The sequence below is a fragment of the Pseudoliparis swirei genome, chromosome 4 (assembly GCF_029220125.1).
Source record: "Pseudoliparis swirei isolate HS2019 ecotype Mariana Trench chromosome 4, NWPU_hadal_v1, whole genome shotgun sequence".
NCBI lineage: Eukaryota > Metazoa > Chordata > Actinopteri > Perciformes > Liparidae > Pseudoliparis > Pseudoliparis swirei.
This window is the reverse complement of record NC_079391.1, coordinates 27,468,241-27,492,587: the sequence shown is the minus strand read 5'-3', so window position 1 is coordinate 27,492,587 and position 24,347 is coordinate 27,468,241. Positions and strand designations below refer to the sequence as shown.

Here is a 24,347-nt window from a genome sequence, read left to right as displayed (position 1 = left end):
GAGTGCGCTTTGGTTCTCTGCTTTGGTTCTCTGTACTTTGGTTCTCTGTGTTGTGCCGAAATACTCAATAATGCTCGAAGAAACTGAAATAGTTGTCTCCTATATATTGGCATCCGTGACAACACTGATTAAAGCCCCCCCCCCCATCCCTCCTTCATGACTTTGTATCTGTATTTTTCCAAACGCCTGAATGTTCTGTATACACCGTTCTGTATACCCCAACTTCTTGGTATTATTCTTCATTCTGTGTTTGCTCCTGTGTTTAAAATCAATCATATAAATAAAAAAAATAAAACTTTTAAAAAAAATATAAAGTTTTTCTCTCATGTGACCGTAAATCTTTCTTTTTTGATAAATAGTGATACAAACTTTTCTCTCAGCCCATCTCATTAACGAATCCCTGCTGGTTTACCCGCTTACTGGGGCGGTTTCACGCTTGCACACGGCAGGACGGGCTAGCTAGACACCTCGTACTTTTGAAGTGGAAACACGTTCTCCCGCCGACACATAACAGTTGGTTTAAAGAGATCCTAAATCATATAAAACTTTTAAAGATCCGATTTGGACCACTGTTTCCAGCGCCACTTTTTCATAACGCTGATCGGCTTTCCCAACTCTGCTTCTTCATCTGCAGCTGATTCTTCATCGTCTCTGCCGCTGTCTTCCTCGTTACGAGACATCTTCTCTACACTTCCATTAACTTCTTCTTCATCCTCTCTTTCCTCTTTCCAAAGTGGCTCGGTAGAAGTGTGGAAGGAGATCCCTTGAAGGAGGATCTCCTCCTTCCCCACCCTGCAGTGGTGGTCTAGGAGGCTGGAAAGGATAAAGAGTTGTTGTGGTGAGAAAGATTGAATTTTGGTTCTGTTAAATGATCTTCTGGCTGCAGAGATAGAGCCAGAGAAGGAGAGAAGGCGTTGATAGGCCAGCATTCGTCTGCGGAGACGCCTTCAGACGCCTTATTAACCAGGTGAGCCCTTTGTTTTTAAGCCTAGCCAAGACATGCAGCAACATAGTTCTATTGTCGCTTCTGTCTGTCCATTATTGTGGCCTGTGTCTCTTATTGTCTCTTTCTCTCTTGTCTTGAGCTCCTGTCTCACTTTTGGTCTTTTTTGAGTGTCTCTGCTTCTCTTCAGCCTGTTGGCTTCATCCTGCTGGTCTTTGATCTTGGCTGGGCTGTGGAGATCTTTGGAAGGTGTTCTTCTCCTCCAACACCACCTGGGTGTTGTCCTGCCTGATCGAGAGGCACGGTTCCTGTCCTTGAAGCAATGGTCTCCAGGTGTTCTTTGATGTTAACCTGGGCTGAGCTCAGTTTTGAGAGGTGTTCTTCTCCTCAACACCACCTGGTGTTGTCCGTTGCCTGGACGAGAGGCATGTTCACTGTCTCCTTGAGAGAAGCGATGGTCTCAGGTGCTGATGTTAACCTGGGCTGTGTGGAGCTCCAGGAGGAGGTGTTCTCTCCTCCAACACCACCTGGGTGTTGTCCGTGCCTTTGATCGAGGCATCGGTTCACTGCCCTTGAGAGAAGCGTTGGTCTCAGGTCTTTGATGTTAACCTGGGCTGTGTGGAGATCTTGAAGGAAGTCTTTCCTCTTCTCCGGTCCTCAGCAGCTGTCTGCTGGGATGAGAGTTTCCTGGTCTTGCCTGGTCTTCTTTTCATTTTCAACCTTTCCTCCTGCCCGATCTTCAGGGTTTGATCCACCGGTCTTGTTCTTATTCATCAACTCGGTCAGAGTCTCTGACCGAGCCTTTGCCCCGCAGTTGTCTTTTCGAGTGCCCAGATCTCCAGGCCTGGATCTTCTGAGCCTCACGATGTTAACTCTTATCATCACGGATTATGCAGTTCTCTCGAAGCCCGCAGCCGTATTCGTGATCGTTGTTTGTTGATGGCGTCCTCCAGTAGCTATCAATCTGATCGTATTGTGCGGTTTGCTTCTCTTGTGGTTTGCTTCTCTCTCAAAAGCGGCTTACTTTCCTCTGGGTGCGCTGTGCCTCCCTCTAACTCTCAAAGAAACTGAAACGGTTCTCCTACTTATACACTTCAGTGATGTCATAGATCAAAGGCAGCACAGGCAGAATGATGTCATCATGATGATGTCATCATATTATGTTGGAGGCGAAAGGCAATGTTGATGTGGGTTCTATTCCATGACAACAGATTCTATGCAAATTTTTTCCTTCTTCTTCTTTAATGGCGGGTTACAAACAACTGTCGGTATTAGCGCCACTCAACTGGAATGTAATTGCATTTTTTAATTTTATTAAAAATATATATATATTAAATTTGTTTTACGCTACCAAAAGATAAACCACATAAATGAAAGTGAAAGTCGCAAAGGAGGAGAGGAAGTTTGTCCGCTTGACTTGCAAATGAAACTGTTGCTGATGAACAATTATAATATATATATATATTAGGGATGTTCGACCGATCGGCTACCGACCATCGGCCGATATTCCCATATCGTTTCGATCGATGCTCAAACGGCCGATCAAACTAATATCAACATAGAATCTATGAGAACTATCAGACGTTTCAATGGCGTGCGATAGCAACGAGAAATGAGCCCGAGGGCCGACAGAGGAGTGCAGGGATCATATCATTGACCGAGCGGCGCCCTTTCCCGCCGAATGCGGCCGCCCAGCCGACACCGGATTCGTGGTCAGCTCAAATACACTGGATCTCCGTGGTCAACTCAGCCGACAAATATTCTAGCCCGGCTAGGACTGGCTGTCACAGGACATGCATTTGATCGGGAGCGCGCGAGGGTTTTGTGATAAAGTTAACGGAAGGATTCACGTGACACAACATCCGCTCTCTAAAGAAGTGGAAAGAACTACTTGAAAAAACATCCGTTAGTTTTTTCAAAATAAGATGTCGATAAATCATACACTAAGAAATAAAAAGTAAACAATTAACTGATTTAGTATCTTATAGATCGTTTCTGAGATTTCAATTATGCTAAAATTAAAATTTTTACTGTACCAAGGAAGAGTTGCAAAAAATAAAAGCACATTTCGATTATTTGAAGTCCTGTATATAGATTTCAAGAGTTCCAGGAAATGACTTACGTAGATAAAATCACATATCTGAAACTCGACATCATAATCAAACAATTTTAATGTACTAAATTTAAATGTATTTAATGTATTTTAATTCTAAATACTTAAAATACATAACCAATGTTGTTGAGAAGAATTCATTTCATAAATAATGCTACAAATAGAATGTTTAATCGACACTGTCGATTCGACAGTGATCGGTGATCGGTATTATTGGATCGGCAGATACTGATTTCAGTGATCGGCACCAAAAAAGCTGATCGGAGCATCTCTATTTTTAATGCTTTGTCATGCCGTATGATTCTTCGTGGGGAATCTGATTGTTTTATACATCCGTATAAACTTACCTATTAGTCAATAAAAATGTAAATATATCTCAAATGTGATGCCACTGGAGGTCTCAATCCAGCATTCCTTGATATATTTGAGTGAAAATAAGTAAAATCACACATACACGCCTTGAGTTACCGTCTAATTGTATTTATTCCACAGAACAGACAATGGGAGGGAGGGAAGGGCGGGCGGAGGTCAGAGGTCGGCCCGATCACATACAGAACCTACTGTCTAAAACATGGCGTTGTTATTACACACAAGGTGCTTTTCATGCCACCAATGAAAGGAAAACATTATCCGACCAATTAAAAAAAAAATACAAAAAAACAGCCAGCCATCTGTATTCTGGTGCTCACAAATTAATAACAGTTTAGCATTTAGGAGTTTATTGTAACTTACTTAATGGTTTAATAACACTTCATGTTTTGGAAGTTGTAAACATGTAGAAATGCTTAAAAACAAAAAACATAAAAGTTGTAATCATATGTGAATAAATCATGACCGTTATAAAGCATTTAATAACTTTTTATGTACATTTACAGGCAGGTTTAATATGGTTTATAAATGTATTTTGAAGGCATATATGATAACTATGTATTGATTATTTTCCAATTATGGATGCTTTATACTGCAGGGAGTTTAAGTTGTATTAAATAAACAGTTTACTTATAATTTGTTACAACTACATTATAAATAATGTGTTTAATAAACAGTTATTAAGTGTTTATGATATAAATTCTGAGTAACAGGGTTCAAATTGAAATACATTAAGATTTGAGAACGTCAAATCTAAAACTGTACATATCTAAAATATATCTGAATTATTGCCACCATATATTTTTATACTTTATTATACTGTATGTATGTCACAGACCTAAAGTTATATAATGTTTGTCTTATTTCAGCTGTGCTGGAAAATATGACGTGTGGATTTATAAATAGATATACATCTTTGTTCAACTTATTAATAAGGCACGCATTATACATTAACTACAGGTTGTGAGTCATGGCTTTATTAATGGTTGGCAAATACCTTTTTGTTGGGGTTCATCCTCATCTTCTAATATTCAGGCATGAGAATCTCACCTTCGCGAAATTACCGCTTTGAAACCAAAATAGGTGACTTACGTGAATCGTGTAGAACCGAAGAGTTTTTGTTTTGGGATGGGGGGTCAATTGGCGGCCGGCGCTTATGAGATTGGAGGACACGGAGAAAATGTGGAGTAGTGCTCTTCGCAATAAAACATCTTTGATGGGACGTGTCGCGTCTCGGCCAATCAGCGTCAAGATGTCTTCAGCGTTTGGTGGTTTAGGTTAGCTTGTATGTTAGCCGCTACATCTGCTGCTGTCACGCTGCACGGTGTAGCGATACTAACAAAGTACCCGTACGTTAAGAGCGATGTGATTTAGCATATTTTTTGTATCGATACTTCATTAAAAGAGAGCGGGATCAGAGCGCACGCTGCTCCGTGTCAAGCTGTTCAAGCACACAAGTGGTGGAATTTTCGGCTTTAAAAATAAAAATAAAAAAAGATGCCAGAAGTGAAATGTTTAAGTTCAGTCTGTAAAGTTCTGTAACTCTACAGCTGCTCATCCTGATGAACTCTGTATCATCAGGTCAGATACAGACTAACGGCTTCATAGTGTATAATCAACGCTATGATGTCTCCATGTAGTTTCATTAATATATTGTAGGCTCATACTAATTTTACTGCCATTTGTTAAGTGTTGAAAAAGTTGGTAAAAAGTGAACCATAGGCCTACAGATATTTTATTTATTACTATTATATATAAATATACCAGTGTCTTTTTTATGGTATTGTATCATGATATTTATGGCAGGTATGGTATAGAAGATCGTGACAACCAGGTAGAGGCAGAACAGACTCAAGGAACAGACTCAGCAGAGCACAAGACTTGAAGACTTGTTCACGCCAAAAAAAAGGAAGTTGGTTCATGAATGACCATATTATACACAATATTACTATTATTATAGGGCCCGATCACTGACTTGGTGTCAGAATGGAGGACCTACAGATTATTATACAACGTCCGACATCGATGTTCGTGGAAGTCGCCACCCCCTCGCCTATCCTCACCTTTTTCACCCCTGACCCGTTTTCATGCCTGATATATATAGGCATATATATATATGCCTATATACAGGACTGTCTCAGAAAATTAGAATATTGTGATGAAGTTCTTTATTTTCTGTAATGCAATTAAAAAAACAAAAATGTCATGCATTCTGGATTCATTACAAATCAACTGAAATATTGCAAGCCTTTTATTCGGATTTATTGCTGATTATGGCTTACAGCTTAAGAAAACTCAAATATCCTATCTCTAAATATTAGAATATCATGAAAAAGTATACTAGTAGGGTATTAAACAAATCACTTGAATTGTCTAATTAACTCGAAACACCTGCAAGGGTTTCCTGAGCCTTGACAAACACTCAGCTGTTATAAATCTTTTTTTTTACTTGGTCTGAGGAAATATTAAAATTTTATGAGATAGGATTTTAGAGTTTTCTTAAGCTGTAAGCCATAATCAGCAATATTAAAAGAATAAAAGGCTTGCAATATTTCAGTTGATTTGTAATGAATCCAGAATGCATGACATTTTTGTTTTTTTAATTGCATTACAGAAAATAAAGAACTTTATCACAATATTCTAATTTTCTGAGACAGTCCTGTATATACTGGATTTAATTAGTTTTTTATTCATTTCATTTGTTTTATATTATTTCTTTTTTTCATTTTAGAATTCAGCTGTGTTTATATATATATATACAGGACTGTCTCAGAAAATTAGAATATTGTGATGAAGTTCTTTATTTTCTGTAATGCAATTAAAAAAACAAATGTCATGCATTCTGGATTCATTACAAATCAACTGAAATATTGCAAGCCTTTTATTCTGATTTATTGCTGATTATGGCTTACAGCTTAAGAAAACTCAAATATCCTATCTCTAAATATTAGAATATCATGAAAAAGTATACTAGTAGGGTATTAAACAAATCACTTGAATTGTCTAATTAACTCGAAACACCTGCAAGGGTTTCCTGAGCCTTGACAAACACTCAGCTGTTATAAATCTTTTTACTTGGTCTGAGGGAATATTACAATTTTATGAGATAGGATTTAGAGTTTTCTTAAGCTGTAAGCCATAATCAGCAATATTAAAAGAATAGAAGGCTTGCAATATTTCAGTTGATTTGTAATGAATCCAGAATGCATGACATTTTTGTTTATTTAATTGCATTACAGAAAATAAAGAACTTTATCACAATATTCTAATTTTCTGAGACAGTCCTGTATATATAAGATATATACTTTATTAGTCCCCAAGGGGAAATTAGTTCTCTGCATTTAACCCATCCTTTGTTATTAAGGAGCAGTGGGCTGCAGTGATGCGCCCGGGAAGCAACTGTGTATATGTGTATATATATATATGTGTATTTATATGTATGTGTATATATATGTGTATATATATATATATATATATTCACAAATCCCATCAACCATTCTGTGAATCTCGCCAAACCTCCCTACCAGGGGGGGGTGTGAGGGATTCTTATGGCAGAGACACACGAGGTGACTCAAACCGAACCCCCCGCCACCTGCAGAAGGTGTAGGTGATTCTACACCGGGAAAGTGTAGGAAAATAGCTACAAACCTCTGTGTCAGTCGGCAATGGCCGACACTCAGGAGGGCAAAAATCCTAGAACCTACGCCAACTGCCTTCTCCGGGACTCACAGATCCGCCCCACTCCTTTCAATGAAGGAGCAGTGCCGTCTGCTGGAAATCACTAGTATTACATAGTCTGGTTCGCTGCTCCGTGACGTCACAGGTGACTTCAAAGCACAGAACCCTGGACCCCCTGTGCTCGGGTCTCACCTGGACCCCCTGTGCTCTGGTGGGTTGAGTGACGTCACAATGCTCGCTTCAAAGACTTCTCTATGGTAGTTCCGATGCGATATATCTTTGGCCACAAGTCTTTGGGGGCGCTGTTTCCCTCCTGGACACGAGGCAAAGAGACCCCGTATGTTCCCCTTTGAGTGGCAGTGTTGCCAGGTCCGCCGTTTTCCCGCGGAATTGGGCTACTTTTGAAGCGTTGCCGCGGGTTGAATTTTTTGTCCGCTGGTTCGGGTAGACCTATTTTGCATGCAAATTACATGAATATCTTTAACCCTTGTGTTGCCTTAGGGTCATTTTGACCCGATTCAATGTTTCACCCTCCTGTTACCTTTATATTTACTCACATATTTTACCCTTTGTGTTCAATTTGACGCCAGCAATGAAAACCTCCAGAAAATTATTAGAATTAATATTGTTTTCCAAGTTTAAGTGTGAGGCACTTTATGTTTGTTTGTTGACTACCGAAAGAACACCGACATTAAACATTGAATGGGGTCAAATTAATCCTAAGGCGGGGGGAGGGTGTAATATTGATTCGGGTCAAAATGACCCTAAGGCAACACAAGGGTTAAATAAAAATCCATATTTTAAATGAAATAATTTATTTATACCCAAATCCTACCAAACTGACTCCAGATCAGCACATACACACATTTTATTTATGATAATATACTGTATCTAATTACAAAAGGCCATTTTAGGACCTAGGTGAAATAACTGTTTAGGGAATACTGCTTTTAATGCTGGCATACTAAACATTTGGTGTTACTTTGTAGATATTACAATACATTTGGCAATGATAGCAATGCTGTTGGACTTTAAAAGCAGTGTATATGGTTTAGCACGGGCATATTTTGAGTTCTGATATTGGGCTGGTTTTTGGGCTGGTTTTATTGGCCATTGGGCTGGTTTTGGGCTGGTTTTGATTGGCCATTGGGCTGGTTTTGTCACACAGACCTGGCAACCCTGGCCAGGAGAAGTGTGAACGCCACCACGTAGAGACAGAAATGACATGCCGCTGTGTCGATACGATCAATAATATACGACCGTTTAGTTGAATAAAACAACCTGACATTACTTATGTTGTAATCTGGCGCTATAGAGAACATGTCAGTGGGGCGGACCCCCACCCTGTTCTCATGGTAGGGGAAACACTCGTAATTCCCACCGCTCCTGAAAGCGGCGGCCCTCACTGTCAACTTTTCTCCTTTTTTTTGCCGTCGCCATGGCAAATAGGTTTCGAGAAGGGTTCACGCCACGGATGCAGAGCCAGATAAATTAGAAAGGAGGAATTACGTCTTTCAAGTTTTTATGATTTATTTATTCTGACATCTGGCGGGCCACAAATAACACATTATATGACCGATGTCGCGGGCCATATGAAATCTGACCGCGGGCCACCATTGGCTCGCGGGCCGGACTTTGGACACCCCTGTCATACAGGCTCTGCGGTGTTCGCCCAAGAAACAGCAGAATGAGGTGGAAATATAAATATGATAAAAGGAACAACTCTGCACAGACATATTAGTTTGATTAATCTATATTAGGAAATGTGTTGCATCAAACACTGCAACTATTAATTGACAAGTTGATTCTTGCATTGTACATATGAATATTAAACTTCCTGTAGTCACTACTGTCGCTAACATTTGTGTTTAAACGTTTGCTTTGGTTAATTCACTTATACGCTCAGTCTGTTCCGCTGTATCTCTAGTCGGATTTTAAATATGAATGTATTGTGTTTGTTTATTAAATCGCAGACTATTCTCGGTGCGCCCAGAAGCTTGTGGAAGTTTCTCATGCTCCGCTTCAGGGCGACGTCATCACGCTGAGCGCCCACGCCGCCTTGCTCTGTGATTGGTCCAGAATGCCAACCGGAAAGCTCGAGAAGCGACCAGAAGGCTGCGAGGAAAGTATAAAAGGAACGAGAGAAGAAGTAACGACATCCAGACCACATCGAGACCACATCGAGTCCGTCCTGACCATCGATGGGATCTTTGAAGTCCGAGCCACGGCTGGAGACACTCACCTGGGCGGAGAGGACTTTGACAACCGCGTGGAGGACCACTTTGTGGAGGAGTTCAAGAGGAAGCACAAAAAGGACATCGGCCAGAACAAGAGGGCCTTGAGGAGGCTGCGCACCGCCAGTGAGCGGGCAAGAGGACGCTGTCCTCCAGCTCGCAGGCCAGCGCCGATCGATTCTCTGTTCGAGCGCCGACTTTACCTCCATCACCAGAGCTCGCTTTGAGGAGCTGTGCTCCACCTGTTCAGGGGAACGCTGGAGCCCGTGGAGAAAGCCCTGAGGGACGCCAAAATGGACAAGGCGCAGATCCACGGTCGTCCTGGTCGGCTCCACCCGCATCCCCAAGATCCAGAAGCTCCTGCAGGATTTCTTCAACGGCAAGGAGCTGAACAAGAGCATCAACCCTGACGAGGCGGTGGCTCACGGCGCCGCTGCAGGCCGCCATCCTCATGGGCGACACTCGCCAACGCTCAGGACTTGCTGCTGCTGGACGTGGCTCCTCTGTCGCTGGGCATCGAGACGGCTGGAGGCGCCATGGCGCCGCTGATCAAACGCAACACCACCATCCCCACCAAACAAACCCAGGTCTTCACCACCACGCCGACAACCAGCCCGGGTCCTCATCCAGGTCTCTTAAGGGGAGCGCCATGACCAAGGACAACAACCGGCTGGGCAAGTTCGATCTGGCGGGATCCCGCGCTCCACGGGGGTCCAGATCGAGGTCACTTCGACGGACGCCAACGGCATCCTGAACGTGTCGGCGGACAAAAGCACCGGCAAAGAGAACAAGATCACCATCACCACCCAGACAAGGGCCGCCTGAGTAAAGAGGAGATCGAGAGGATGGTGCAGGACGACGAGTACAAAGCCGAGGACGACCTCCAGAGGGACAACATCTCTGCCAAGAACTCCTGGAGTCCCACGCCAACCTGAAGAGCAGCGAGACGAGAACCTGAAGGGCCAACTGAGCGCCGAGGACCAGAAGAAGCTGCTGGAGAAATGCGAGGAGACCATCGCCTGGCTGGAGAACAACCAGCTGGCCGATAAAGACGAGTACCGACACAAGCAGGAAGAGCTGGAGAACGTGTGCAACCCCATCGTCAGCAAGTTGTACCAGGGGCGGCCCAGGAGGCTGTGGGCGAGGCAGGCCGGCTCCCAGGGGCCCACCATCGAGGAGGTGGACTAAAGAGTACCCTTCATGAGGACTATATAATCAGTGGGAATGTTTGAAAGACAACCGGAGCTTTATATTCATATGTTTAAAAAAAAAAGGGATCTCCACTGTGGTGAAATTGTTTAACGAGTGCAATCTGTGTGTATTTTTAATCTCTGCCTTGCTGGACATTGCAATAAAGATCAAATGTAAATATGAAAAGAAAAAAATTATATTTCATTGTCGTCCTTTATGGCACTTGACTATACCCTCACATTTACTTGATTAACAGTAGAACATCTGGAACGAGCAAATTGTTTAACATGAAAAAATACTTCAACCATCCTTTTATACATACAGGTAACTTATATACTTACACAATAAATAAGATATAATAAAAAATCACAATATAAATAAAAATCCTTCGAGTCTATGCACTAGATCAGTGGTCCCTAAACTTTTTTCTGTGAGGGCCACATAACTTTTCCCTTCTCTGATGCGGGCCAGGGTCAGTTTGTAACAGACATTTTTTTCTCTTATCTAACATTTTCGCCATTATTCCGATCTATTTGACGGGCTAGTCGAGGATTTGTGTGGCCAGACTGAAAAAAAATCATAATGCGTCTGGTATTGTTCAGGGGGCCGGGCCAAATGGGGAGGTGGGTCGATGTCCGCGGGCCTTAGTTTGGGGACCACTACACTAGATTGTTAATACTGTTCGATTTATTTTTCCCTTTTATTTCGGAAGTGGAGAACTCAACCGGAAATGGAACGCATCGGCTGTTCAGTGACCTCTGACCTATGTAACAAACATAATATACACACACAAGACCGTTGCAGCCGGCGTAGAGCGGTGAAGCCATAATAACTTCATACATTAGCCACCATTGTATCACTTGTTTCAGGCTAATAAGTCGGTCCCCCCGACAGCCGGTTATCAACGAATTTGGACCCACTGTGAAGGTCTACCACTGGAGGAGGACCCCTATGTGGTTGGGAACCTCGCTTGTTTATTAAGGGCAGCTTAAGGACTCTGGCCCTGACATCCTCAGTTTGGATGCCAATCTGACACCTATTGCTTCATTAAAAACACAGTTAATGTCTGAGCACTACAATCACACAGCAGGAACAAACATCAATGATAAACAATCTGAGCCAACCTAGTAAATCACATAAACAACATTTTGACCTGAGCTTGTAGCAGGTATGAAGCTTCAGTGGAAGCTCAGTCAGGACGGTTCATACATCTGACATTCACTTTTCATTCGGAACAGCTCTTGGAAGGCAACACTTTGATGATGTAAATCATGCGAGCAGATTAACTGCAGACGGAATTGAGATACAGCAATACAATTCAAATACAGGAATGTAATCACAATGCAATGCCACCACTATTTCTGAAGGCTTCCTCTTTTAGGGGATTATTTAACTTGTGCTTGACATACAGAATTAGAAAATACCAAAGAGTGTCTTTCTTTGTTAATCTAGAAGTGTGTAGATGTCATTGGATCAGATATAAGTACATGTGACCTGTTGCTCTGAGCTAAACAAGGCTCAGAGCTGAATATGGCTTATCTAAATGTACATGCAGAGATATAGCCATAGCCTACGGCTAAAAACAGGCAACAACGACCTAACAATCATTTGACTATATTATAAAATATGTGAGACATCTTAACCCTCCTGTTACCTTTCGGGTCAATTTGACCCCATTCAATGTTTAATGTCGGTGTTCCTTGGGGTCAATTTGACCCCAGGCTGTTTTTCACTGTGTCAAATATATAAGAAATATCAACTTTTTATTTATATTTAAAGGGCTATTTAGGTAGTCAACAAACAAACATAAAGTACCTCACACTTAAACTTGGGAAACAATATTAATTCTAATAAATTTCTGGAGGTTTTAATTGCTGGGGTCAAATTGACCCCGAGGGTAAAATATGTTAGTAAATGTAAAGGTAACAGGAGGGTTAAAGATGTGAGAGTAGCTGTGCTCTCCATATTTCAGTCTGATACAATAACTCATGTAGTCAACTTCTCAAAACAGTGTTTAGATACAACACAGAGCTCAAGCCTTCTTGAGACCAAAGTGCTACATGGTGATGATGTGATGTCGTCAGAGGGCTAAGACACTGACAGCAGAGTCACAACAGAACAGGTTACATGTTGATGATGATGATGTAGTAATGAAGGTTAAAGGTGAAGCACAGGTAGTGCTGTGACTGGGTGCTAACTGAAGAGAGGTCCACTGAAGGCTGCTTATTAAGAATAAACATACTTTCTCTTTATTTTTCAACTGTCAATATTTATTGCCTCGTGATCATCAAATCCTCACTCTCTATGCTGGAAATGAACCATGAATATTAAATATCAGAGGAAATAAACGGCATTAGATACATATGTATCAGTCACCTAGTTAATTAACAGACACGGTACATTGAACTAAATGTATGGTGTACGTACAGGTATACTGCCATCTAGTGGTATAAAGGTGAACCCTTTACTCTGCATGTCCTCATACAGGCTCTGCGGTGTTCGCCCAAGAAACAGCAGAATGAGGTGGAAATATAAATATGATAACAGCAACAACTCTGCACAGACATATTACTTTGATTTATCTATATTAGGAAATGTGTTGCATTAAACAATGCAACGATTAAGTGACAAGTTGATTCATGCTGTGTACATAAATACATGAATATTAAACTTCCTGTAGTCACTACTGTCGCTAACATTTGTGTTTAAACATTTGCTTTGGTTTATTCATTCATACGCTCACTCGTTTATTAAATCGCAGACTATTCTCGGTGCGCCCAGAAGCTTGTAGAAGTTTCTCATGCTCCGCTTCAGGCCGACGTCATCACGCCGAGCGCCCACGCCGTGCTCTGTGATTGGTCCAGAATGCCAACCGGAAAGCTCGAGAAGTGACCAGAAGGCAGCGAGGAAAGTATAAATGGAACGAGAGAAGAAGTAACGGCATCCAGACCACATCGAGACCACATCGAGGACCGGGGACACACGTCTTTTATCGACAGTAAGTATTCTGCTTTTGATATTTAAATGTTTTACATATGAATAAGGTTGTCCTTAAAATTAAATACGAATTATAAAATTAACTGGCGTTGGATCACCAAAGTTTTGTTGTTTTGTTTAAAAACTATTTTTGTGATTTAATAATTTTATTTTAAAGTAATGTTTTTTTAACCAATATCTTACATTTGTTTGAATACGTAATATTATAAATACCGCTTTAAAGTATTTTATTTTACACAAAGAAAATGTAGACTTAATTGGTCATCAACTTAATGATGTGGTCTTGATGAGTCAAATCAATTTTAACTTTATTTTTTACAAATAATTTACATCTGCTTTAAAAGTCAAACTTGGTCATAATAATTAAAAATCTCACAACAGTAAATAGTAGGTAGATGTGTTGTGTATTCTTTCATAATGTTATAATAATGTAATTACTTATGTGTCTCTGCCTCTTTCAGGACTCAACACAAGCAAGATGTCTGCACCTAAAGGAGTCGCCATCGGCATCGACCTGGGCACCACCTACTCCTGCGTGGGCGTCTTCCAGCACGGAAAAGTGGAAATCATTGCCAACGACCAGGGCAACCGGACCACGCCGAGCTACGTGGCGTTCACCGACACCGAGAGGCTCATCGGGGACGCGGCCAAGAACCAGGTGGCTTTAAACCCCAGCAACACCGTGTTTGACGCCAAGAGGCTGATTGGCAGAAAGATCGACGACCAGGTGGTGCAGGCCGACATGAAGCACTGGCCCTTCAAGGTGGTGGGAGACGGAGGAAGCCCAAGATTCAGGTGGAGCACAAGGGGAGTACAAGACCTTCTCCCGGAGGAGATCTCCTCCATGGTCTTGGTGAAGATGAAGGAGATCGCCGAGGCCTACCTGGGCCAAAGGTGTCCAACGCCGTTGTCACAGTGCCGGCGTTCTTCAACGACTCCCAGAGACAGGCCACAAAAGACTCCGGCGTCATCGCGGGACTCAACGTCCTGAGGATCATCAACGAGCCGACGGCGGCCGCCATCGCGTACGGGCTGGACAAAGGCAAGTCGGGGAACGCAACGTCCTGATCTTCGACCTGGGCGGCGGCACCTTCGACGTGTCCGTCCTGACCATCGAAGATGGGATCTTTGAAGTCCGAGCCACGGCTGGAGACACTCACCTGGGCGGAGAGGACTTTGACAACCGCGTGGTGGACCACTTTGTGGAGGAGTTCAAGAGGAAGCACAAAAAGGACATCGGCCAGAACAAGAGGGCCTTGAGGAGGCTGCGCACCGCTTGTGAGCGGGCCAAGAGGACGCTGTCCTCCAGCTCGCAGGCCAGCGTCGAGATCGATTCTCTGTTCGAGGGCGTCGACTTTACACCTCCATCACCAGAGCTCGCTTTGAGGAGCTGTGCTCCGACCTGTTCAGGGGAACGCTGGAGCCCGTGGAGAAAGCCCTGAGGGACGCCAAAATGGACAAGGCGCAGATCCACGAAGTCGTCCTGGTCGGCGGCTCCACCCGCATCCCCAAGATCCAGAAGCTCCTGCAGGATTTCTTCAACGGCAAGGAGCTGAACAAGAGCATCAACCCTGACGAGGCGGTGGCCTACGGCGCCGCCGTGCAGGCCGCCATCCTCATGGGCGACACCTCGGCCAACGTTCAGGACTTGCTGCTGCTGGACGTGGCTCCTCTGTCGCTGGGCATCGAGACGGCTGGAGGCGTCATGGCGCCGCTGATCAAACGCAACACCACCATCCCCACCAAACAAACCCAGGTCTTCACCACCTACGCCAACAACCAGCCCGGGGTCCTCATCCAGGTCTACGAAGGGGAGCGCGCCATGACCAAGGACAACAACCGGCTGGGCAAGTTCGATCTGGCGGGGATCCCGCCGGCTCCACGGGGTCCCAGATCGAGGTCACCTTGACGTGGACGCCAACGGCATCCTGAACGTGTCGGCGGCGGACAAAAGCACCGGCAAAGAGAACAAGATCACCATCACCAACGACAAGGGCCGCCTGAGTAAAGAGGAGATCGAGAGGATGGTGCAGGACGAGACGAGTACAAAGCCGAGGACGACCTCCAGAGGGACAACATCTCTGCCAAGAACTCCCTGGAGTCCTACGCCTTCAACCTGAAGAGCAGCGCGCAGGACGAGAACCTGAAGGGCCAACTGAGCGCCGAGGACCAGAAGAAGCTGCTGGAGAAATGCGAGGAGACCATCGCCTGGCTGGAGAACAACCAGCTGGCCGATAAAGACGAGTACCGACACAAGCAGAAAGAGCTGGAGAACGTGTGCAACCCCATCGTCAGCAAGTTGTACCAGGGAGGGCGGCCCGCAGGAGGCTGTGGGGCGCAGGCTCGAGCCGGCTCCCAGGGGCCCACCATCGAGGAGGTGGACTAAAGGGTACCCTTCATGAGGACTATATAATCAGTGGGAATGTTTGAAAGACAACCGGAGCTTTATATTCATATGTTTAAAAAAAGGGATCTCCACTGTGGTGAAATTGTTTAACGAGTGCAATCTGTGTGTATTTTTAATCTCTGCCTTGCTGGACATTGCAATAAAGATCAAATGTAAATATGAAAAGAAAAAAATATATTTCATTGTCGTCCTTTATGGCACTATACCCTAACATTTACTTGATTAACAGTAGAACATCTGGAACGAGCAAATTGTTTAACATGAAAAAATACTTCAACCATCCTTTTATACATACAGGTAACTTATATACTTACACAATAAATAAGATATAATAAAAAATCACAATATAAATAAAAATCCTTCGAGTCTATGCACTAGATCAGTGGTCCCTAAACTTTTTTCTGTGAGGGCCACATAACTTTTCCCTTCTCTGATGCGGGCCAGGGTCAGTTTGTAACAGACATTTTTTTCTCTTATCTAACTTTTTCGGCATTATTCCGATCTATTTGACAGGGGCTAGTCGAGGATTTGTGCGGCCAGACTTTAAAAAAAATCATGCGTCTCTGGTATTGTTCAGGGGGCCGGGCCAAATGTGGAGGTGGGTCGTATCCGGCCCGCGGGCCTTAGTTTGGGGACCACTACACTAGATTGTTAATACTGTTCGATTTATTTTTCCCTTTTATTTCGGAAGTGGAGAACTCAACCGGAAATGGAATGCATCGGCTGTTCAGTGACCTCTGACATATGTAACAAACATAATATACACACACAAGACCGTTGCAGCCGGCGTAGAGCGGTGAAGCCATAATAACTTCATACATTAGCCACCATTGTATCACTTGTTTCAGGCTAATAAGTCGGTCTCCCCGACAGCCGGTTATCAACGAATTTGGACCCACTGTGAAGGTCTACCACTGGAGGAGGACCCCTATGTGGTTGGGAACCTCGCTTGTTTATTAAGAGCAGCTTAAGGACTCTGGCCCTATACCCTCACATTTACTTGATTAACAGTAGAACATCTGGAACGAGCAATTATTTTACATGAAAAAATACTTCAACCATCCTTTTATACATACAGGTAACTTCCAATAAATTATATATATATATATATATATATATATATTGGCCGACCCTCCGTCTGCTGACGACATACTGACTAGCTGTGGCGACCTGCTGACGACTGCCACTGGGTGCCAGTGGATTTCGCCCCCTACTGCAAACCGGTGTTGTGGTGTTTTTATCTCCGTCACATGTTTCTCTTTGTATCTTTGATTTTCTCTATATGTAACATTCCTGCTCCTATATGGAGAACAACAATCTGAACTAGAAGTGGAGGGAACTAGAACATGTCTTTAATGCAGCATAACTCAGTTATGATCACATAAATCATGACACAAATTTAATTATATTATAATCTATCTGTGCACCTCCTCATTGTGTTTCTTGACCGCAATCCCGTGTCCGTCATCCAACTGGTATCGTGAGTTATCCATGTGTGTCCTGGTGTTCATGTTTTATACATTTTTCAGACAAGTGCTTCATGTCCCTTACTCCCGTAACCGTCCATGCTGGATCTGTCCCCAAAATGTTTGCAGGTCGGCTCTTCTTGAAAGAGAAGAGCATTCTGCCCGCCGAATTATTGTTGCACCACAGCTTATCACCGCTTGGGGGCAGTAGTCGTCTGGGCGAACCCAGGAGCAGTAACGCGAGAAGAAGAAAAGGTTCTGTCTGGCGAAGCGTCTCGGCGAAACGCTGGTTCGGTCCTGACAACATTAATGAGGTAAACCGCATACAAGTAACCCGCATGCATATGAATATGAATTTGAATTTGAATATGAATATGGTTAAATATGTGAAGGGACGTCGCAACGTGTCTGTGGAGGAAGCCAAACGGCGCGCAGCTTTAAAAGGACACTCCTCACCGCATCAGTTAGCACGAGCATGCTAACGAATGTCCGATGTTCAGCTAATTTGAATGAGCCCCTGCGCTGCGTTTCACACGTTCACCTTTCATACGACTATGATGCCGCGTGGAATATTGCACTCATCATTTCCGCCTTTCCGACTGTACCACTAACACCCGCCCGCGCGAGTGTATAGGCTTACAGTGGTTCCCTTGGTCCCCGGTGGTAAGGATCAGTCAAGGTGAATTCCATATGTTCAATATCAAATCTGAGGCATTATTATGCGTAGAGTATATGAATCATGATTATGACTGTAGTATTGCACTTACTGTCCCATGAATTGAGTTGTAATGCTAAAATACATTCGACATAATCCACCTTAAACAATGTAGAAGAATACAATATTATTTGTATTGGTATATCAGCAATAATAAACTGAAGTCTGCTGTGTTAGTCCTGCTCAGACAGTGATGCAGATGTTAGATTACACTGCATATGATCCAAAGTATATATATATATATATATAACGAGTGTTGGAGTGTTTTACTTTTCCCCTTTAGCCACATTCAGACCAAAAGTGTTGCGAATATTCACAACGCTTTTGGTGTAAACGCACCTTTAGGGTAAACGCTCAAAGTGTAAATGGTGAGAACTGTCACATTAAATTAATTTATTTCAGCGGGAACATTTCTTCAGATCTCTTCAGTACATCATTTGTTGAAATTAGTTAATGTTCTGGCTCTACATCGCAGATTGATCTCCAACAGAGTGGCAGTGTGTGTGGAGTTGGCTTCTCGGTTTCCCAAAGAGCCAGTGAGTCTGCAGAGCAACAGAGAGAACATGGACGCTACCACTGGAGCACTATCTTGGTATGCACACATTGTCTTCAGAGTTTTTTAGCCATCTCTAAATTGTCATTATCATTACTGGTTGAGTGATGGACAAAATACAAATAACTTTTTTTGTTGTAAATTGGGGAATTCTGACGGGTCACTTTTGGTTGTATAACACTGTTGGTCAAAAGTGGAGCTCATCTTCCACAAAAGTTTGATTTGTTGGCGTCAAACTTATTACCTTCGCATTCTGAGAATGTGGAAGGTTATGTTTTGATAGCTGTGTATTTATTTATTTATTTGTGTGTGTGTTTGTGTGTTATTCGCATTACTCAAAAAGTATTAAACCGAATCGCATGAAATTTGGTGGGATGATTGGTTATTATCCGGGGACCATTTGATTAGATTTTGGGATCGATCGGGTCAGAGGTCAAGCTCAATGTCATGAAAAGGTACCAAAAAAGTGGCTGCGGTGAAGGTATGCGCTCTACCGAGTGCCCGTTCTAGTTTATATTTTTTATTATTTTTCATGCTTTTAGTTTGTAAAAGTACTTTGTACAAAAGATTTTATTTTTTATATTGTTTACAGTGAGAACCAAACTAACCAAGTCTTTGTCTAGTCTAAATAAGTGAATGTGTGCAGAGTTAAATAGGAATAGCTTCTTGTTTCAACATCAACTGAACAATAATGCCCTCAAATATGTACAGGTGTGCAAAGCAAGCCCCCAAATAGCCTTGGATTTAAAATGAAAGGGTATTGTACCAACTCCTTCCTAAGCAGTGCACATGCACATTTGTATTGATCAAGAAATTATAGCCATCGTGTTTCCCACTTGCAACTCAGAGAATCCCCCCTCACCATGTGTTATGTGATGACTGATGCAGGCCATGAACTGAACCCAGTTTTAATTTCTTCCTCTCTCACAGGTTATTGTTTTAGGCGAGCTGCTCTGTCGTGTTGTTAAAATGTGTGATCAGAAAAATGGCGGGGACCACGGTGAGCCGCTAAACAGCGAGGACGTGGACGACCTGTCGGCCAGTGATGAATCTGAGCCCGAAGAGCTACACAGAAGTGCTCCCTTTGACCCAGAGCTGGACGACGACGACGACGACGACGACGGGAGGTTGTGCTTTCTGCTCCAGCTGCCGGTCACAGAGCTCAGACTCCATTTAGTCTGAGGGGAGGGGGCTCGGCCTTCTCAAACCGCAGCCACAGCATCTTCGAATGCCTGGACAGTGTGGCCCGGCTGGCCTCCTCCTCTGTGACCCCGGATAAAGTCACAGACGGAGTGTTTGCTCGGCCTCTGCCGCCACGCTCCAGAAGGAAGATGAGCCAGCCTGTGTCCAGCTGCCCCACGCCAGCAAAGAAGAGAGGAGTCCCAGACTTCGTGGTGCACCCCGAGCGCTGGACCCACTACAGCCTGGAAGATGTGGAAGAGACGAGCGATAAGGACAACAGGAAGGCAGCTCACAGCTTCCTGACCAGTCTGCAACAGAGGAAAGGGCAGCAGGAGAGCCAGAGTGATGCCTCCTCCGACAGCCAGCAGAAGATGATCTTCTCCAGACCCAGCGGGACTCCAAACGAGCCACCTGCTGATCAGCTGCCTGTTGTCCCTGCTGATCAGCTGCCTGTTGTCCCTGCTGATCAGCTGCCTGTTGTCCCTGCTGATCAGCTGCCTGTTGTCCCTGCTGATCAGCTGCCAGTTGTTCGAGGCAAAGAGAAGGAGACACGCCTCAGTCATCTGGAGGAGGACGTCGAGGATGAGGAGGGCAGGGAGAAAGAGACGGCTGGAGGAAGGAGAATAGAGAAAGCTGAGGAAAAACAGGAAGATGAAGAAAAAGACCCGAGGGGAGCTGTGGGTCCACCAGAGGAGAAGAAACGGGTGCAAAAAGTAACATATGGGGAGGAGGAAGAGGAGGAAGAAGAGGAGATGGAAAAGATGGGAAAGATGGAAGAGGCCAACTCAGCCTTCACCTCCTTCAGGAAGACGAAGCACATGAACTACAGGAAGGGCTCCGGGCGAGAGGACAACTGAGCACAACACGGCTCTCTCTCACCTCATCACCGTCTCAAAATGATACAAACAAACAAACAACTGCTGTTGTCTATTCAAATGTGCTGACTTTACTGTACGTCACCAAACCGTAACAAAAGTCGACCTTTTCTGCTCTACCTCCAACTTCTCCGGTGGGTATGGTTGGAAATGTGTTCTTCTGCACCGGTTGCCACGCCAACCGTGGATTGAACTTCGTTAATCTGTTCTAAATAGCGTACCCCGTAGTGAGGCACGCTAGTTTTACATCCACGGCTCACGATCATTTCATTGGCTGGCCACATTTTGTGGGTTTTTTCAATATTAAAAAAAAAAATTGTGAGTGAAAAAAAGACCCATTTAGTCATCTTTTTTTTAATAAGAAGTCTGAAAACATTCAGAAAGTCAACGGGAAACCGATTTCCACTCTATCGTGGGGCTGCTAGCGTTAGCTTCATTAGCTAGCCGCAGTGACAGGAGGCAACACCAACAGTCGTTGGCTAAACGTGAGACGCTCCTTCTTTCTCAGCTCCGTCAGTATTTCCTCCTGGATAACGGGCGTAGTTTTAAACTTCTGGTTATGTAAATTGAAACAAAACGCCTTGTTGGTGGTTAGGCAACACAGTTAGTTGATTAATTTAGTAAAACATCATGTTTTGGCATGAAATAGCTCGTATGTGATGTTATTGAAGTTGCAGATGTAAATTAAAATGAGTCGATGTTGATAATTTGGTGTCACAAAGAACACAAGCGGCGGCCTCCTGGGTGGAGGTCTCGTGTTTGTCACCGTGACCTCATTCTGCAGAATCATTTGAGATGCATCAACAATATAATCTGTTTCCCTTAAAGTTTAGTTGTCGGTGAAATCAGTTGATTCCGAATCAGCCAGAAAGTAAAAGTAAAAAGTCAATTAAATGTGGAACTTTATTTTTTATTTTTATTGTGACTACAAAACCAACATGAGGGCAGTGAGTACATCCTGTGTCTGCATAGCTGGTCAAAGTGGGGAGTGAATTAAGAATATGTGTAGGAATTTTTAAGGCATTTTGGTGTTGATGGTAATTTGATTTTTATTTCTTGTTGCATGTATTTTTGAATAGTCTCAATTAAAAATTTTGATTTATATATATTTTTTCTATTGTCATCCTTTCAAAAACATTCACGCATGTTATTTTAGGGGATAGAAAGAAAGGAATGTGTGGTTGAAAATGTGTGTAAATAATTAGTGTTAAGATTTTTATCCGTACATAATAATTTTGTGATAACCAAGTGACAAAGAAACACTCCTTTTGTTTGAATCTAGCAGGTGATTTTTTTTTTACAAAACCTTCAAATATCAGATTAGGAAAGCTGATTAGAAATGACAATGTGATGAAAGTGAGTCAATTGAATGAAAACACGACTATTGTCATCACCATCTGAAAGGGATAGATTGGGTTGTATGAGCTCCATTAGCAACAGCAGATATGATATTATATGAAAGATATTCCTTTATTCGTCCCACAGTGGGGACATTTCAAAAATCACAGCAGCGGTGCACATCAGAGCATCAATGAAAATAAATATAAAACTAAATACTAATACTAAATTCAATTCAATTCAGTTTATTTGTATAGCCCAATTTCACAAATTGCAAATTTGTCTCAGAATGCTTTACAATCTGTACACATAGACATCCCTGCCCCAAAACCTCACATCGGATCAGGAAAAACTCCCAAATAACCCTTCAGGGGGAAAAAAGGGAAGAAACCTTTAGGAGAGCAACAGAGGAGGATCCCTCTCTAGGATGGACAGGTGCAATGGATGTAATGTGTACAGAAGGACAGATTTAGAGTTTAAATACATTCAATGAATGTGACAGAGTGTATGAATAGTTCATAGTAGACATATTCCACGATGGAGACCTCCACGATCCATCAGGCAGATGGCGGCGGGGAGGAGGAGTGGGCGGAGTCTCAACACACTAAATATACAGGGGGAAAAGATACAGACCGGAGAACCAGCACAGGAGCAAATCCGTGAACTGGTGTGGGTGGGGGCAGCTAGATGCATTTCAAGGGGGCTCCTGCATGCTGGTAAATATTTCTGTATGTCTGGATGTAAAGGAAGACACCAAATTCAGTGACCTTCAATATTACAACTATTCTCCAAATATTACAGCTTGAAGTTGTAAATTAATGAGAATAAAGTCATAATCCTTGAATCTGTGCGTGGCGTTATCGAGGACTTGATTCCCATTCAGACCGCAACGTGGGCAGCAGTCCAGGCTGTCGGCCCAGAGGAGAGGGACCGGGATCCACGGTGCATTATGCAGCTGTTCACACCATGTCGGTTTGTGTGGGAATGATCTCTCCAAAGACAATGCAAAAATAGGCAGGGACAATTCTGTCCTCTAAGCGTAATGAAAATATCCTTAAAGCAGTGTACACCTGTTCAGGTGTAGCTTTAACTCCATGTACCGTTACGCTGACTATGGAGAACACCTCATACCCACATCAGAGAAGCCAAACTAGCCCTTCAACCTCTCTGGAGTTTTATTGTTAATAAACAAAAGTTTCAGTGTAACTCATTGTGTGTCATTAAAGTCTAACAAGTGTGTTGAGTGTGTTTCCTTCCTCAAGCCATTTGCAACAAGCACTGCCACCTGTCTGTCAGTGGAACAACATGAAACCATTAGGAGCACTTTATGTGACACACACACACTATGAGAGACTTTTAAAACAACAGTAGATAATATGAAAATGAACACGCTAATCTAAAAATATGAACCAAAGAAAATGGAACAACCTAGAAAACGCTTGGCTCACCTTTGAACCCCGTTTAGATCCAGTGTACGGTTTTGATGGGCTCAGTCAGAATTTACATCAGAACAGCCGAGTACCAAGTATAAGTACCATTGCGATCATATCTTACAGTTGAGTTTCGGCATCACACTTGTTTTTTTCTTATAAAGGAGATCGAAAAGGTTAATTTCCTTTACATCAACCAGTGTGACAGGTTGTTTAACCTGGTTCTAATTTGACCAGATTTGGTCAAAGGGTACATTTGGAGATGTTGAATCCTTCTGCCACATCCCTCTGACTACTGGTTACAGAGTCCAGAGAACACTGTTCATGTAGTCCTAGAGTGGTCATAACATCCTGGTTAGCAAAGAAGAGAGTCAAATTGACATGCAAATATCAGAGATTATACGTTGGCCATTGAAATGCTTTAGATAAACCGACCTCTACTCTTCATCGTCGGAAATGACTTCTGAAGTGAGCGACACTAAAGGACAAGCTCCTCAACAACATGTGGCATGTGGAACCAAACTTGGAGACGAATAAGGAAGGGGATTCTTTACACTTTCAGCATTCTGAAGTATTCTTTAATCATATAAGGAGCAGTTATTGAATTATTATGCTGACCACTTAAAACCATGTATCCACCACTATGCCATCTATTTATGAAATAAAAAATAAGACCATGCTTGCTTTAAACTTTGTGACAATTTCATTCCTAGATTGTTCTGCTGTTTTCATTTGTAAGTGTTGGAGGATTCCTAAACCCAATTCAGAATAATGTAATGGCCAAGTATACGCCGCCAATACAAGTAATTTGACTTTGTGAAAAGTGCATAATGGTAAACACCAAACAAAGGGCAAT

The 24,347-nt window shown here is 43.0% G+C and overlaps 1 protein-coding gene and 2 pseudogenes across 1 annotated transcript; all 3 read left to right on the top strand.

Moving 5' to 3' along the window:
• Positions 1-796: 796 nt before the first annotated feature.
• On the top strand, positions 797-10,725 carry LOC130192384 (heat shock 70 kDa protein 1-like; annotated as a pseudogene).
• Positions 10,726-13,448: 2,723 nt separating this feature from the next.
• Positions 13,449-16,106, top strand: LOC130192359 (heat shock 70 kDa protein 1-like; annotated as a pseudogene).
• A 1,411-nt stretch (positions 16,107-17,517) lies between these two features.
• Positions 17,518-21,831, top strand: tssc4 (tumor suppressing subtransferable candidate 4). Its single transcript, XM_056413683.1, is given in 4 exon segments — positions 17,518-17,712; positions 18,589-18,705; positions 19,597-19,786; positions 19,789-21,831. Coding segments are annotated over 4 exon segments (1,419 nt in total). The 3' UTR covers positions 20,706-21,831.
• The last annotated feature ends 2,516 nt before the right edge of the window (positions 21,832-24,347 follow it).